At 30.8% G+C, this 18471-nt stretch overlaps 1 protein-coding gene across 1 annotated transcript; it reads left to right on the top strand.

The window, feature by feature from the left end:
* The first annotated feature begins 8014 nt into the window (after positions 1-8014).
* Positions 8015-18302, top strand: LOC107616733 (linoleate 9S-lipoxygenase-like). Its single transcript, XM_088499857.1, has 10 exons — positions 8015-8272; positions 8438-8724; positions 8970-9228; positions 10793-11134; positions 11200-11285; positions 13432-13503; positions 13588-13886; positions 15266-15529; positions 15971-16362; positions 17756-18302. Exons 1-10 carry the CDS (start codon positions 8047-8049, stop codon positions 18130-18132), a joined length of 2604 nt encoding a protein of 867 aa, XP_088355983.1. The 5' UTR covers positions 8015-8046; the 3' UTR covers positions 18133-18302.
* The last annotated feature ends 169 nt before the right edge of the window (positions 18303-18471 follow it).

The raw sequence follows: 18471 nt of genomic DNA, 5'->3' as shown, positions 1-18471 counted from the left end.
TACTTTTGAATTATGAAAAGTTACGATAAGCGTATTTGGTACTATTTTAAAGAAGAGTTTTTAACTTTTCGAAAAGCTAATTTACAACTTTTGGAAGAAGTAAAAATAAATGACTTGTCTCCTTTTTCATAAGTCATTTTATCACTTTCGTAAAAAAAATTGATTTCAAAACAAAAAAATCTACTTTTGTTTTTGATCCTGTGAAAAAATGTTTCATGTTTCTTGTTTCTTAATACTGACCCTCCACCACCATTTTCACGCAAGATTCCATCTTCTAGAAGCACTGGCCTTCCACCATTATCTTCACGCAATGTTCCATCTACTGAAAGTGTTAGCCCTCCACCACCGTTTTTACGTAATGATTCATCTACTGGAAGTATTGACCCTTCACCACCATCTTCTGTTCCATCTGAACCAACATATATTCCTTTCAGGTATTTTTTTTATCATTTTATCATTCTATTTTTATTGTTAAATTTGTATTGAATATTGTGTATACTATGGGATCTCAGTTTTAATTTTTTTTATATGTGATTTTAATTTTATTTTTTTATATGTGATTTATTTTTACACAATTTGCTATTATTTTTATAATTAGTTTTATAATTTTTTTTATGTTCTTTCCTAACAAATTCATGAAAGTGGCAAGTCCGAAAGAAAATTTAAAGCTGATTGGAATGAACGAAATACTGTTATATTCATGAAAATATGTAAAGAAGAGATGGTGGCTGGAAATAGACCTGGAACACATTTTAACAAAGTTGGTTGGGCAAATTTAAAAACAAAATTCTTGAAAGAGATTGGTTTAAATTATGAGTCTAAACAATTTAAAAACAAGTGAGAGGCTATGAAAAGAGAATGGGGACTATGGGCTAAACTAAAAGGAAAAGAGACCGGTATTGGTTGGGATTCTATTAAAAAGACCATACAAGCAAGTGATGATTGGTGGGATGCTGAGCAGGTATGTTGCATTTTTTAAAACTATTTTAGAAATATCAATTTTATCGAGAGATTTTTAATTGTTATTTTATCGTCTCATAGGAAAATCCTGATGTGGCAAAATTTAGAGAGAAAGGTCCAAAACATCTTGATGAAATAGAGTTTAATTTCTTTTTGAAGATGTTGTAGCTACTGGTGTAGGTGCATTGGCACCTTCTGAAGATATAAATGATAGTTATAATGATAGATATAATCTCTCAACTAATATCCTAGTGCAATGAGACAAAAGAGAAGAAAGGTTGAAAAAGGGTCTGGAGCCTCTCAACTTTCAACTCAACTAGAATGTACAATTAATGTATTTGAAGAAGAAAAGGCCAACGAAATAGCTCATAGAAATAACGTACCAAGTATATCTACTTGTTTAGCTGCTCTCAAACAATTACCTGGGCTAGAAGTGGGGAGTGATATATTCCTTATAGCTACAAGACTAATGGCAAAAAGGTCGAATAGCGAGATTTTTATGGGGCTAGAAGATTCTGCCTTACAACTTGGTTGGTTGAAGACTCATAGTTTAGCAGATGTGTCTGGTTTTTAAAGTTTTTTTTTTGCTATAATATCTCTTTTTAATATATTTATGTGTTGTTCAACAAACATTTTCTATGATTATATTTTTTTATTATTTTCTATAGTTGTTTGCTATTTTATATTTAATATGTGAACTAATGTTTATTTGATATTAGTTTAAAATATTTGTATAACAGGATATCTAACATTCAGGGAAACTATTTCTAGACAATTTCATTGTGTATTGGATGCTGTTTGCAAGCTTGCTCAACATATTATTCAACCAACTGATCCACAATTCACAGATACTCCAGTGAAAATTAAAAATGATGAAAGATATTATCCATATTTTAAAAATTACATTGGTGCAATAGATGGAACTCATACCTGTTGTTGTTCCTGCTGAGAAGAAAATTCCATACATGGATAGAAAGGGGATTACAACTACAAATGTGATGGTAGTATGTGATTTTAACATGTGTTTCACATTTGTATGGACAGGTTGGGAGGGATCTGCACACGATACTAAAATTTTCAATCAAGCTGTGCGTAGACAAAGTTTTCATTTCCCTCTTCCTCCTAAAGGTTAGCATATGAGACTGATATTATTTATATTAGATTAAATTCTTTATTTTTATTAACTGATTTTGTGGTGCACTAAATTTTTGCTAGATAAGTACTACTTGGTAGATTCTGGCTATCCGTGTTTTATGGGGTTCTTAGGTCCTTATAAAGGTCACAGATACCATCTTTCGCATTTTAGATTGGGTCCCAGAGCAAGAGGAAGAAATGAAGTATTCAACTATTATCATTCTAGCCTTAGATGTACAATTGAACGCTCATTTGGATGTTGTAAAGCAAGATGGAAAATCTTAGGTGCCATACCATCGTTTTTCCTTAGACACACAAATTAGAATTATTGGTTGATGAGTTTGGAAAACTCCCATTTAATTTGATGATGAACAAACATTATTAAAATATTTAATTACAAAATTATTGATTTGATCTCAATTCATATTTGCTTAATTAATAATTTTGTTGTGCAGATTTTATATTGGGCCGAGAAATGTGTTTCTGGATTAAGCCCAATAACTAGCCTTGTTGCATGCTTTAAAGGGCTGAAACTGAATTGTTAATGGGCCAAAATAAATTTGAATATTGCAAGCCCAAACAAATGCTTTCTTAATTCTATGCTGGATTCAAAATTCATCAGGAAAGCAAATGTTAACTAATTGGGCCAGCTTTATTTTTCAATACTAGAAGCCCAAGTCTTTTAGTGATGAATGATTCCAAGTCTGGTCCAAAACTAAGAAAGCAAATTGGTTTCATGCTTCCAACGGACTCCATTGCTTTGCTAAGAATGGATTTCAAATCTTATTATGCTAGCATTGGAAACATGAGAGAGAACTTGACTTTGATTTGATGGGAATCATTATGATTAATGCTATACGCTACTCAAAGCAAGGGAAGTAAAAAGCAATCTATCAACTTGTTTCACTCTCATTTAATTGCTTTTACTTTAACTTCACATTCTCTCTCATCTCTTCCTTCTTCTTTCTTCGGTCCTTGTCCAGGAAATAATGGAAGAAATGTTCTTCAACCAACAGAAGGAAGAAGCTGCATGCATCAAGACCATCAAGCTAATGATGGCAAGAAAACATACTAAAATAAAAATGAGCTGTGACTAAGATACTTACCAAATGTGGTCAGATTTGGTGAGGTAATCTTGAGCTTTGCATGCTCAAAAAGAAAGAAGAAGATCTCGGCCAGCAAGGGAGATTCTTGAAGCATGGCTTGTCTTTGATTCTGCTCAACCACCACAGGGAGTAGCTAGAGTTGCAAAGTGATGGTTGAAGGCAGAGATTGAAGCAGATGAAGTCATCATCATCATGAAGCATCAAGGGCCAGAATTCCATCTTGGAGAGCAAGCCAAGGATGGAGAGCTCGGATTGATGAAGGGTGATGATCAAGAAAGGACTAGAGGTAATTGCATGTTGGTTAATGCATGGTTATCTCTTCTCTCTCTTTGTGGCCGAACCGATTTTATTGAAGGAGGAAGAAGTTGGTTCGGTTTTGGCTTCAATAAGTGGAGACTCCCCTCTTCTATAATAAGGGTGGACAGCCACTGTTTGAAGCAAGGAGAAAATTTGAGAGTGCAAGGCACAGAGTTCTCAGAGCTACCTAAGCTAACAGTTTTTCTCTTCTCCTTCAATGTATTCAGTTTTGTATTTTTCTGTTTAATTTTGTCATGTCTTGAGTCTCATGGTAAAAGGCAAACAGTGAGGTTTGTAATGAAAAAGCCATAGAGCGGAAAAAGGCAGAGAGTGCAAAATTAAAAGAAAAAGCCATAGATGTCTTAGAGTTCCTTTGTTCATCTATGTTGTGTTTCATGATTCTGTGGGAATCCCCTTGTAAGTTGGGTTAGCACTTTACAAGTTGTAATCAGATTGATTATAGTGAAATTCCATCATGTTTGTGATGGAGACTGGATGTAGGCTGCACTGCACTTAGCAGCTGAACCAGGATATATCTGGGTGTAATCTTCAACTCTTCTCTCCTACATTTCTATTTCTACTGCACAGGAGCAAAAACTAATATTATCTCGTGCCAAGTGACGAGACAAACAGAAAAGTCTCGTGGCTAGGGACGAGACAAAACAAAGTTGCTCGTGTCCAGTGACGAGCAAAAACAGAAAAGTCTCCTCTGAGTTCAGCAAGTGTTAGCAACAAAAAAAGGGGGCTAAGATTCAACCCCTCTTCTCTTAGCCACTGAAACCATCATTGGTGCTTGTATGGTTTTATATAATTTTATTCGATAGAATGACACAAGCGATGAACAATTTGAAGAATTCTATGAAAATTTTGATCTTATGGGTGAAGGTGAAGGTGAAGTAGAAGAACCAGTTTCTAATGATATTACGTGGAAAGAACAGAATGCTGAAAGTGCTAGAAAAATGGAACTAATTAGAGAATAAATAAAGAATCATTTGCCTGATCGATTGTAATCTTAGTGATTTGGTTATGTAAAATCAATCTTTAATAATGGAAAGTATTTGTTATCATCGTTATTTTAATATTAATTCTCTTATGTTAAAAAAATTGTATTTTTTGAGTTATTTATCCAAACGCTACAACTTTAAAATAAGTATTTCTATAGTTAAAAATCCAAACACAAAATAACTTATTTATAAACTATTATTAATAAAAGTTCTTATACTTTAAACTCTTTTTCCAAAAAAACTTATTTAAGTTATTTACCCAAACTGGTCTTAAGTTTGGAATTCGGATCTACTTATTGTAACGAAAAGATCATAAGTACTAGGCTAAGGCTTTTTGTGCTGGGAAGGCCTTGTTGTTGGTATACTAAGTAGGCCTTCTTGAATCTTGACCATATTCCAGGTGAGGCTTTCAACAAGGAATTATCAGTGTGTAATTGGCCTTAAGAAAAATTATCAGATGTTCCGTTGTACTTTATTGAAACACGGATGTTCTTTGTACGAACAGGTAACCTATATTTTTTTGTCTTTTAGTTAGTAAGTGAATGACAATCCTAACTCTTGATAAAGAAATATTTTTCCAAAAATGATAAGCTTAAAAAGAAAGATATTGGCTTGGGGTAAAAAATTTTCAGTGCTGAGTATTTAAGTTGGTGTCGAAGCTCAACTATACTTGCAATCCCACTAAGGAGATGTTCATTTTTCGGTACATCTTTGGTGGTCCAGTGGTACCAAATTGGGGAATATTGAGACTGAAGCAAATACTCTGTGTTTGTCTTTGGAAGGAGAGGAAAGGTGATAGTGGTGGTGATGGTGGTAAGAGAGGAAGGGATGGAGGAGTGCCACGTGGAGCAGGTGTTGTGGAAGTGGAAGAAGTTGCAGTGGTAGTGAGGTGTTTCGATATGAGGGACATTAGTTCCTTTGGAAAAGCTAACCATTTCATTGACTTGGTGCTGTTGTTTTTATCATCTTCTTCATTAATAGTAGTCATGTTTTTCACGAATCAATGAAATTTTTAACAGGGAAACAGTGTCTTAGCTATGTTGTGCTAATAACCGTGCAATATTGACCATGATCTTACCTTACTAAATTTTTTTTCTGTACTCTCTATACTGATCACGTTCAACCTTCAATTTAAATATAGCGAAAAACATATAATTTGACTTGCACAATTTGAATAGTAAATAAAGTTGAGTGTAAATTATTATTTTTTTTAATATATATCTAACTTGATTTTATCCAACAATTAGTCAAGCTATGGTCATTTTTTCATAATTTTCCACTTTTTCTTTGATTTAGGTAGTAGTTTTGATTTGAGAAGGAGGCTTTGATAAAGTTTGTTGGAGTTAAAAATAGCATTAAACTTATTTAAAATTGTCTAGTGCCACCTATTTATTTTGCAGCTCTTTCGATTCGAGTGATTTAGAACATGATTTCTCAAAATTTGACCATTATCGATTTCATATATTTACAAAAAATAATAATTATTCAATTTTCAATTCGTCTTTTTTTTTTAATTTAGTTTCTTTTCAATTTTATGATAATACAAGTTTAATTCTAGAGTCACTGTTTGTTAGAGTATTTTTTTTTTCAAGCTTAATGCCCATTAATTATAATTATTAGGAGTTAGGACAAACCAAATTCTTTCCCCTTGTAATTATTTTTTGCATGTTTTTTTTTAATTGTCTTATTAAAATTTTTCAAGAAAAATAAAATTGGCAATGGGAGAAGGAATATATGCATATGAACCGAGGCAGCCAATGTTAAAAGGGATGAATTGGTGGACAGGGCAAGCCAGCTTTGTTTCTAGCTGGACAAAAAAAAAATCTCCTAGGCATATGTACTGAGCAACTACTTAACTGGTTGCACATCTTTCATGAACTTTCTGTGTTTCAAGTTCACAGGGCTGCCAATGGGTAGGGTAGAGTAGGGTTTGAACCCTACTCTAACCCTACCCGCGGGTTGAAAATTCTATTAAAACTCTACCTTATCTTACTTGCGGGTTGAGAATCTCTCAACAGATTCTCAACCCTAACCCTACCCGCACCTTAAAGTTCTAAACCCTACCCTACCCTACCAAACCCTATCCGCAGATATATTAAATTTTTTCAAAGTAAATATAAAATTAGATCATTTCAAATTTTATACATATTAATAACATAAAAAATAATAAACTAATACTCTAAATTACTAAATTGACTAATTAGTTTAGTAGTTGTTCACTTATTGTAAGTCATTACATAAGAGAGGTTGTAGGTTTAACTCTCACTTCTTTCACTATATACTTAATTTTTATAAAATATGTGATATATATTTGAGGTGCAGGTAGAGTAGGGTAAGATACACCCTAAACCCGTATCCTACCCCTACCCGCAGGCATATCCGGACCATACTCTACCCTACCCGCAGCGGGTAGGGTAGCCTACCCTATTTGAACGGGTTGGACCAGCAGCGGGTAGGGTAGCCTACCCTACTCGAACGGGTTAGACCGGATTGGATATCCGCAGGTAGGGTATGAATTATCAGCCTTAAGTCCATTGAAGGAAACGTTTCATGTATCCGGACCGTTTAAATAATTTACATTATATCTTCATAGTTAAAATGAATGTAACATCAATGTTTCGCTAAAGTACAGCGGAACACCTGAACCGCTTCCCTTGTAGACTTAATTGGAAGCTCCTATATTATGCCAAAGATACATGAACGAAAATAAAAACTTAGGCCCATCAATTTGGAAGTGGAGAATCCAAATAAATGCTCCAGGTGAGACTTGAGAGTGTTTTGGTCAACACTTTGTCACTTCATGACCAAAAACAAAAAAACCAAACCACTTTGTCCATTGGTTTGTATATGAAATTATGAACAAATTATATAATATGCACACATATAAATTACTCACCAAAATCAGTTATCGGTATAAAATATATGTTAGAATATAAATATACATTAAAAATAAATTAAATTATGCATATATTTATATACAGATATATTAATGACTGATTTTGATGTATAAATAACATTTTTGTTATACATATACACCATCGGTCTATTTTACAAACTGTTGTAAAGAATCTATGATTTTAGTATGTGTATTGACCTGAAAAATAAAGGAAAAAGGTTCAGTCTTCTGCTAGTTATTTCTAACTTGGTTCATGGAGAGAGGTATATTAGTTTATCAGATAAATGAAACTGGGATAATTTATTAAAGAAATTCATCTATTTTAATAACCACAAGTTTTAAGCTAAGATTAATCTGTGTTTAGTTAGGAATTTCTCAACCAAAACTGAAACTTGCAAAAGTTAAAAAGTAAAATTCTACCTTGCATGCCACCCCAAAAGGGAGACATCAATACCTGATAAAATTGATATTTTCCAATAGCTAGAACATCACTTCAAGGCAAGCAAAGTATCAGATACCAAGTTATTAACACAAGGTAATAACTCTTTCAAGCACACTATTAATATTATTACTTGATTTGGCCCTAAAAACACTCATAACATAAAAGAATAAAAGAAAGTAAAAGAAGCACAGCCACAATTATAGAAGCATGAATAATAATGAAATGGAAGGCCTAAAAAGGGTTTCTAGCATGAGGAGGTGCTCCAATGTTGTTAAAACCAAAATTGTCAACAACTTGAATCCAATTTGCCATGCTGGTCAACAATTGACACTCAAGGGCAAGTTCTTCATTACTCTCACTCAGGATCAAAGAAAATCAATACCTGGAAAATTTATTTCTGTTCAGATTTACAGTGGCACAGAAGTAGATCCAAGTAAGTACATGTTCTTTACATTAGTGTATGTTTAAATTTTTCTTTTTCTTTTTTTTTTTTTTTTGTAAAATTCACTTTTAATAGAAATAATTCTGGTAGAATTGATTTTGATAATCAGAAATTTTAAGTTATGTTTTAAAAAATTGTTGTGTTTGCATTGAACAGTAACAGGGAAAGGGAAGCTAAGTGAGAAGGCAGTTCTCAAACATGATGGGACAAAAAAACATGACAATGGGGATGCAAAAACCATGATATATAAAATTAGAATAAATGTTTATTCACATTTTGGAACACCAAGAGCTTTTTTGATACAGAACCGATACAAGAAGAGATTCTTCCTTCAATCTGCATCAATTGAAACTTGTAACAATCATATCATTCACTTTGATTGCAATTCTTGGGTGTATCCAATCAAGAAGACCAAATCCGATAGACTCTTCTTCTCAAATGCTGTAAGATATTCAACCTTATAATAGCATTTTTTATTGAACTTTTTTGAATAAATAACTAATTTTAATTATTTATATTTTTTAAGATTTGTTTTGTTAAAATCATAATTTTTTATAATATCAGAAATTTTTATATATTGATAGTATAAAATAATTCTATACTGTTATTCAACATAATTTTATTTTTAATTTTTAGAGTTTGCTTTGTTGGATGATTGAGTTTCTAAGCTGTTGATGAGTACATGCAGTGCTATATTCCAAGCGAAACGCCAAGGGCACTAATGGAATTAAGAAAGGAAGAGCTTGAAAGATTGAGGGGTGAGAGAGATGTAAATAGTAGTGAAAGTGAAGAAAGGAAGGAATGGGGAAGAATATATGAATATGATTGCTATAATGACCTTAGTGACCCTGAGAAAGGTGCTGAATATCTTAGACCTATATTGGGTGCTTCTTGGTTATATCCATATCCTCGTAGACTAAGAACAGCTCGCAAGCCTAGTGCCTCAGGTAATTCTATTTACTACCAAATACTTGACAATTTCTCTCTTTCCTTTTTCCAAGTATCTAATCTAATTCAATTTAAAATTTAAAGTAGTTGTTAAATTTCTGGGAGAAAAATAGAATAAGAAAATAATATTATATATAAAATGGCTATATTAAAATTATTTTTACATGATACAAGAGTCATGTTATTTATAGGAATATTATTCATTAATGTTATAAATATTCTATCTACTAATTATTGGCTATTACTAACTTAATTCCAACTGGCAGGGATGGACATACAGGGGCGAGTGGAGGCCTCGACCCCCAACTTTTTTAAAAAAAGATTAATAGCAATAAGTTATTAAGTATAGTTTAATTTTTTTAAAAATTTATTTAGTATTTAATCTAATATAAATAAAAGTCCAACCTAACCTAAATATTAATGATTTTTAATATCTAAAAAAGTAAGTAACAATATTAAAAAAATTTGAAAAGATATTATTACTAATATTTTTTAATTAAATAAAAATTTTCAAATCTCATAAAGTGAATTTTTTTTTCTTCTTGTGAACGTCCTTCTTGATTCATTTGGTATTAATTATCTCTGTTTCAACTATTACAACTGAGAGATCTTTTTCAGCAATGAATATTATGAAGAATAACTCATAAACAAAATGAAAGGTTAATTTTTTGCTAATTGTCTTTTAATTATATTGAAAAGAAAATTGCTGAAAAATTTAATACAAATTCTATTATTATCGATAAATTTTATGATACGAAGAATCGACCACTTCGTTAATAAAAAGTACATACATATTTTTTGTACTTTAAAATATATTCTCTATCGATATATTTTTGTAATACATTTTACATTATATAATTTTATATATCTTTTTTAATATTATATATGTTATTGGTTCCTCCAGAATAATATTTCTGGATCCGTCCCTGCCAACTGCTAACAATTCTGATAATATTTTAATAGTAGTAGTTTCAACTACTTTTTTATTATTAATATTTTAATTTGATTTGCTTAAATATTCAACCGAATTGTTCAATCTAATTTAAATGTGAAACACCATTTTTGTCTTCACACATACAATAAAAAGTGACCATTTGTAGGCATTTTTATTTATTTTTTATTTACAGATTAATATATTTTAATATTCACCTTATAAAAGAGAAACTAAAAGGAAAAAGAAATAAATCACTCCAAAACAAACAAACAAAAAAGCATAAATTTTAAAGTATATAATAGTCTCTTACTATCAATTTTTATTGAAAAATATTAGATAATTGGTAATTTTTCTTATCTCGGTCTTACATTACATTTGTCAATACTAACCAATTTTATGTCTTTTTAATTAAAAGTGTTAGATCTTTCCCTATCATTTTTTATTTTAATTTTATTTTTGATAAAATATCCACATGTAATTCTAATAATTATGTGACATGGTTTTTTGGTTATATTAACAATAGATATGTTTATACAATTTATATTTTGTTCCCCTTTTCTTTTAAGAGTGTATTATCACATTGATTTTCATTAAAAATTTTGTTGAATATTTTCCATGGAAAATCTCAGGTCCAGCAAATGAGAGCCGGCCAAGGAATTTTGAGATATATGTTCCTTCAGATGAGAGATTTAGTCCAAATAAAATGAAGGAACTGAAATCAAATTCTATACATGCTCTTGCACATTTCTTGTCACCCAAGGCAGCAGAACCATTACTTCATCAACAATGTTCCAAAAGCTTTGAATCATTTGAAGATATTCTTGACTTGTTCTCTGCCTCTAGGAACCAAAGAATTGAAGGGTGGGTCAGAGATAACTTAAATAAAATGTTACCAATTCAGAACTTAGAGGAAATTATTCGTCTAATCAAGAATAAACCATTAGAACTTCCTATACCTGAAATACTATCTGGTAAGAGAGATGTTAATATTAATATTACTATTATTATTAGATATCATTAATTATTTGTATTTCAGAAAATGCATGGGTTTGGAAAGATGACATTGAGTTTGGAAGACAAATGCTGGCTGGAACCCACCCAATCAAAATCCAATGTTTGAAGGTACTTCCATGCTTTAAACATCATTTTATTTGTCATGAATAATCTTATATATGATGTTCTGCTCAACTCCAAGAAAAATAAAAAGCTTTAATGCATGCCCGAGAGACTATATATTCGTGACAAAAGACTAAAAGAGGAGAATAGGAGTGGGATAATAAAGATTTTCTAAATATTTTGTTATTTTACTGAATTTTTTATTTTAAAAGAGTTTGATCCGGCTAGATCTTCATGGGGACTCTTCTCCTCCATGTAAAACGCATTGTCCGTTTACTAATTTCCTAGTAACTATAACTCTATAGCTACTACTCTATTCGGTCCAAAAGAAAGAAAAAAGACTAGTCTATATATTTAGGCTTAGTTTGGTAAAACTTTTGCTTTTCAAAAGTAGCTTATAAAAGTTAACTTTTAAAAGATGGCTTTTTAAAAGTTGTAGCATTTATGTTTGGTAAATCAAATTAAAAATTGCTTTTAAGAATCACAAGCAACAACAATTATATTTGATAAAATAGCTTTTAAAATTTAAAAATACTATAATAGACATAAATGCAAGCATTAAATTTAAAAATTAGTTAACATATGAGGTTATATTAGACTTTTAAATTTTGAAAAGCACAAGCCAACTTTGAAAAGCTCTATTTTAGGTGCTTTCAAAAGTACTCCGATCTTTTAAAAGCTGCAAGCACAAGCACATGATCTTTTTTATTTACCAAACACAAAATGAGGAGCTTGAACTTTTAAAAAGTACAAGCAACTCTTCAAAAAGCTTTACCAAACCAAGCCTTAGTGTGTTAAACACTTAAACTGAAGCTTTCAGCCACACTTGCGTTGTATTATTCCATTACACTCCTCATTTATTGTCAGTGATTGAACACCAAAGTAACCGAAGATGGCATCCTCACCCTCCAATAACATTGGAAACCCGGAATTCCATCGCATCATGGAGCTGGAAGGTTACGTTGGTAATTTTCCTCATCGTAGACACTGCAAAAACCCCTTCGTTTATGGACACCGTCCTCAAGAACCTTCTCCGCGCTCAAAAAGACGGTTACTTCAGCCAAGAGAAAATTGTAACTCTCGCACACCAAAATGCCACTCAGCACTCACCTCGCCAATGAAGTCATGCTATCAACCTATCTCAAGGTGCGAAAATGCGACTATATGAACGAAGAAAGCCTCCTTCGAGTTCGAGGATCTCATAGCTTGGTAACTTCCACGTCAGCAGTACCGTCAAACGGAAAACGGTTATACCTACCGCAAACGCTGGCCGCACGAGCCGTTTCTTCATGCAAGAAGGTTATATTTGGAGCGACTCTGTTTATGCTGAAGCCGTTGATTTTGCTGAGAAGTTAGGTTTGATATTCCAGGCGGTGGATCTGACGGTTAACTTTGGAACGGGATGGTGGCTACTTCGTCCTCGCTGGAATGGTGATTATTTCTTTGAGCTTCTTTCCGCGCTTCCATTTGATAACTTCACTTGCGAGGGGGCAATTTTGTATAGTCTGTTCATGTGTTCTTGATTTCCGATACGTCTGTTCTTGGAGATCGTATTTATGGATCCATTCTGCGAGCGCCGCCTCCTGGCTTCAACGTTGATTCTTTCAATGCCGTTGAATTAGTCAAACCAATTCACTGAGTTGTTGGTGATGCTCTTTCATATTTCATATGTCTCTGAAAAATTTGAAAGTAGTAGATCTTTGATTTTTCATACATGTCCGTGTTTATTGCTTGTAGCTTTGTTTTTGTTGTTCACTCTTTTGCAACATTTTGAGTGAAATGATTCTGATGTCAAATGATGAATGAGTGAGATTATTTTTCCTCTCTTGTGTTGATGAATGTCAATCTGTTCAGGAAGGGAGAATTTTCCATTTGATCAAAGTAATATCAAAATTTTGTGCGTATTATTATTATATTAGTTCTGAAATTGAGTTAATTTGATTCTGGCCTTCATTAATTACTTTGGTTAAAACCTTGGATTATATTGGATGCAAGTTTTCAGGTTATAATACTCTGCTTCAAAACTATTTTTCCAAGAATAATGCTACTATTTCATCAACACAGTGCATGCAGAGTTGTATTGTTTGTTCAATAAGAGTTGTATAATCAAAATTGCTGGGTAAATCGTTGCTGTTTTCAATTCACCTTTCAGACATTCCCAACTCAGAGTTCAATAAATCCATCATTCATAGAACAGAGGCTTGAAGGATGGACACTTCCTCAGGTTAGTAACAACAGTCTAGATTATCTCATCTTAGTTATTTCTTTTCTGTTTCCTTTCTTTTTCTCATTCCGCAAGTGATGACAGGCACTGAAGCATGGAAGATTATTCATGCTTGATCACCATGAGTACCTGTATCCATTTCTGAACAGAATAAACTTAAATGGGGTATGTGCCTATGCATCAAGGACATTCCTATTCTTAAGGAGTGATGGCATGCTTAAGCCTATGGCTATAGAACTTAGCTTGCCAGGCTCATCTCTAAGCAAGGGAATCTGCAGAGTGTTTTTCCCAGCCAAACAGGGAATAGAAGCAGCTCTTTGGCAGCTTGCTAAGGCTCATGTTCAAGCTAACGACACAGTTTATCATCAACTTATTAGCCATTGGTGAGTTATTTAACATCTTATTATTTGAAAATGCTCAAGTTTTATCGATGGTTTGAACACCGAATACCTCAGACTTTTTCACTGAAATAAAATAAAAAATAATAATTTATTATTTTTCAAAACCCCAATTTCAACTTTAATTTCTCAACTAAATTTTTTTTATTTAGAGGGAGTTCGCCCACTTCTGACAAACTCTATATTTTTTTGGAAAAGTCTAGGGGCCAGTAACTTTTGTGTTTTCTGACCAGCACTTAACCATCAAAACAAAGATAAATGATTTCCTACCATTAGATGTAATCTCACACCATTAAAAACCCCAATTGATGGTTACAAAACACCAAAATTGCTGGCTCCTAACATTCCTCATTTTTTTTATTATAGAGTTCGCATAACTTCCGGTGATGTAATTTTTTTTTTAAATTCATGAAACTCAAAATTTTTAACCATTATCATCGTATCCAGGAAGAGTACACAAAAATACACAGATAACCATTTTTATGTCTTCAGAAATATACATATGCACAAGAATAAGTCATATTTAATAAGGATTTTTTTCCATTATAAATAAAAAAATCATTATTTCTTCGATAAAAATATGACTTATTCTTATATATTCTTGTGTATTCCTATGTATTGTAGAGGTGATGATAATATCATTATCTATTATGAAGTTTAAAAATTTGAGTTAGTCATTTTTTTTAAATTTAAAGTGAAATTCGTCGAAATTAGGCTAACTTTATAAAAAGTAATTAGAATTCCCCTGGGTGCGATAGGTGGGACGAATTTGCTTTAAAACCAAAAAAAAAAATTGCATTTGAAAAATTAAAGTTCAAAAATAAAATTTTAGAAAATTATAATTTTTTATTTTATTTTAAAAAAAATCCGAATACCTCGTGATAGAGGTAGAGTTCAAAGTAAAGGTTCAACTAAAATTAGAATTGAATTGGATATAATAAAATAATATATTTATATATAAAATATATAATTTTTTTATAATTTATTATTTTAAATTTGTTAATCATTAAAAGATTGCACCGATTTAACGTTAATCGATTTGTTTGATTTTTTACCAATTTAATGTTAAATGATTTTTTTTTTTGAACCTAACTGATTTAATAGTCAATTCTCAATTATAATTGAATTAATTGATTCGGTTCGGTTCTTATTATTATATTTTGTTTTTTAAAATTATGGGTAAACTACTAAAATCATCCTCAATTTTTTAACACGCTAACAAAGATATCCTCTATTTTTGCTGACGTAAAAATGTTTATCATTCATCAGCTTATTAGCCATTGGTGAGTTATTTGACATCTTATTAGCCACACAACATTTACTTTTCCTGCATTTAATTTTAAATGTCTCGTGAAAATTTCCAGGTTACACACCCATGCAGTTGTTGAACCATTTATCATTGCCACCAAAAGAAGGCTAAGTGTGATGCACCCAATTCATAGGTTATTGAATCCTCATTTCAAAGACACAATGCATATAAATGCCTTAGCAAGAATTATCCTTATAAATTCAGGAGGAGTTCTTGAGAGAACACTATCATCTGGTGAAATCTCCATGCAATTATCTTCTGAGCTCTATAAAGAGTGGAGATTTGATGAACAAGGACTTCCTGCTGATCTAATCAAAAGGTATGTTATATTATTATTACAAACTTATTCATGTTAATTACTTTGGTTTATAGTGAATTTTATACATGTCAATATATGAAACATTAGGTTTTTACTCAATCTAATTTTTATTATTTCTCTGGATTTACCCTTATCCTTTAATCAAATCCTTACATTGTAAAGAATTTGTAGTCAAGTCCCTAGAGAAATTTACTATTGCAAATGTTTTTGTTGATAAATATAGTTATATTTTTGACCTTGCAAAACTAAATAGTAAATAAGAATTTAGGGTAATTGAAATACATGTAAATTATTTTTAAAAACAAAATTGGTCATAGTAAGCTCTTTTAAAATTTACTGAATTTATGTAAACTATATATATCTAATTAAAAATCTAGTCAAACTATAATTAAGAATATAACATATAATTAAGGCATAAAAATAACCGAATTAATTTTGCAGGGGAATGGCCATAAAAGATGAAAACAGCCAAAGTGGGGTTCAACTTCTCTTGCAAGATTATCCCTATGCAACAGATGGGCTTGAAATTTGGGTAGCCATAAAGAAATGGGTGAAGGATTTCTGTTCATTCTATTACAAAGATGATGAGTCAATTAGGTCAGATGTTGAACTTCAATCTTGGTGGTCAGAGATCCGAACCATTGGACATGGTGACAAGCACAATGAGACATGGTGGTACCAAATTGACACAACCTCAAGTCTCGTTGAGTCACTAACAATCCTAATTTGGGTAGCTTCTGCCCAGCATGCCGCTATAAACTTTGGACAATATGCATACAATGGCTACCCTCCAAATAGGCCTACATTGTGTAAGAAATTTGTCCCAATGGAAGGTATTTTGGTCAACATAATTTCATATAAAGCTACTTGATTCTATTTTCTATTTACATGCCTCTTTATTTTTATGGTCGTATTTGGTGAGTGTTTATTAAAAAACATGCAGAGATAAGGGAAAAAAGAAAAGAGATTAAGACAGGAGATTTATGTTCTGTTTTTAGAAAATTAGATAATATTTTATTAAAAATAAAAGATATCTTGTTTGCTTTTTATATCTATTTTTCCTACAAAAGATGAAAAACTACAAAACTAATGCTAATTAAAGTCTCATATTTTATCTTTACAAACTTTTTTAGTTTTGAACTTTTGTTCTTTAGTAATTATCTTAAGACAAAAAATACACTATCCCTAGAATATAAATCTATTTTAAAAGAAATAGATATAAAAACAGATGAAATGATTCTATCCTAAACCAATTTCTATTTACTAAAAAGTTGAAGATAATAAGACATATACTTCTTATTTATATTTCTACATACTATGTATTATTTGTACTATTATTTTAGGAAACATTTCACATGTATCATTAAATCAACTATTTCAGTATTTTTAATAATTGATCTCAATCATAAAATTAGTTTTAACTATTGATCTCAATCATAATATATATATATATATATATAAGAGAATACAATGAGTATAAAATAAAACAAACATATACATTTATCCTTTAAAAATCAAAATGTACCAAAAAATAGTACAAATACGTTTTAGAATAAATAGTTAAATTGATTTTAAAAAAATTTTCATATCGATAATTTGTTTTTCAATTAATTTTTATTCTCTAAAAGTTTTTGAAAATTACGTCATTAGATAGAATAGTTCTTCTGTCTTTATAAAAGTGGATTAATTTGTCTCATAATAATATAATATCTAATTATTTTATAATAAAAATTTTAGAGATTTATTTATTCAATATGTATATTAAAAATTTAATTAAAAATAATATATAGATCTTATTTGATAGAAATAATTCTTGATAATTTTCAAATAATAAAAATTAATTAAAAATTAAATATCTTATTTAAAATTTGTTTAGCTAAAATGTTTACTCCACATTTTAGCTAAATAACTAAGCCAAGAATTCTGTTGTGTCTTACTATCTTATCTCCTTTGCTTGCTTCTCTAATTTGATTGGAAAAGTATAGGATATTAATATACTTTTTGCTAATTTATTGTCAACAATAATTAATTATTATATTTTAAACACATATATAAAGAGACACATCTAAGAGATACATTTATAATTATAAAAAAAATATTTTTATTAGACACATCCACAAAAACACTTCTATTAAACATAATCATAAACTAGAGTTGACAGAAGATGATAAAATTCTTATTGGTAACGTACCGGAATTGAATTTGATTCATACTTCATATATTCAGGTACAATCCAGTTTGGTGAGTTTTTGAAGGACCCAGACAAATACTTCCTAAAGATGTTGCCAAATAGGTTTGAGATGAGCCTTGTTGTAGCATTGTTTGATGTGCTCTCAAGGCACACCTCTGATGAGGTCTACTTGGGGTGCCAGCTGTCACCTGGTTGGATAGACAGTGAATCTATTCAAAATAGGTTTGCAGAGTTTAAGGAAGAATTGAAAGAGATTCAGGCAAGGATCTTGGAAAGAAATAGAGATCCTAAGCTTAAGAACAGGCGTGGACCAGCAAAGATTGATTACACTCTGTTATATCCTGACACCTCTAGTTCTTGGTCTAGAACAGGACTCACTTGCAGAGGGATTCCTAATAGCATTTCAATTTAACTTGTATATAAGTATTTATGTTTTTGATAATGTCACTCTATACATGATCACACATGGTATTTTTGCATTGTATTTGTAGGAGTAACATTCATTTCCAAAATTTATTGATATTATATTTAAATATAGAATGGTGATAAATTCTTATTAATATTATATTTTATGTTGCTGAATGTTTGTTAAGAAAAATTATTTTCTTACAAAAGCAAAAAATTAAAAATTTAATTAAAAAAGGAATATTAAAACATCAAATCACTCAAGCAATTACCTAAACTTAATTGTACACATATTTAATACATAAAATAAATATTTTTACATATTTTATTTACATGTAAAATATTA

This window comes from Arachis ipaensis, chromosome B9 (genome assembly GCF_059453495.1).
Source record: "Arachis ipaensis isolate K30076 ecotype BB chromosome B9, ASM5945349v1, whole genome shotgun sequence".
NCBI lineage: Eukaryota > Viridiplantae > Streptophyta > Magnoliopsida > Fabales > Fabaceae > Arachis > Arachis ipaensis.
Note: the sequence above shows the minus strand (reverse complement) of the source record. Positions and strands in the feature narration are given on the sequence as shown.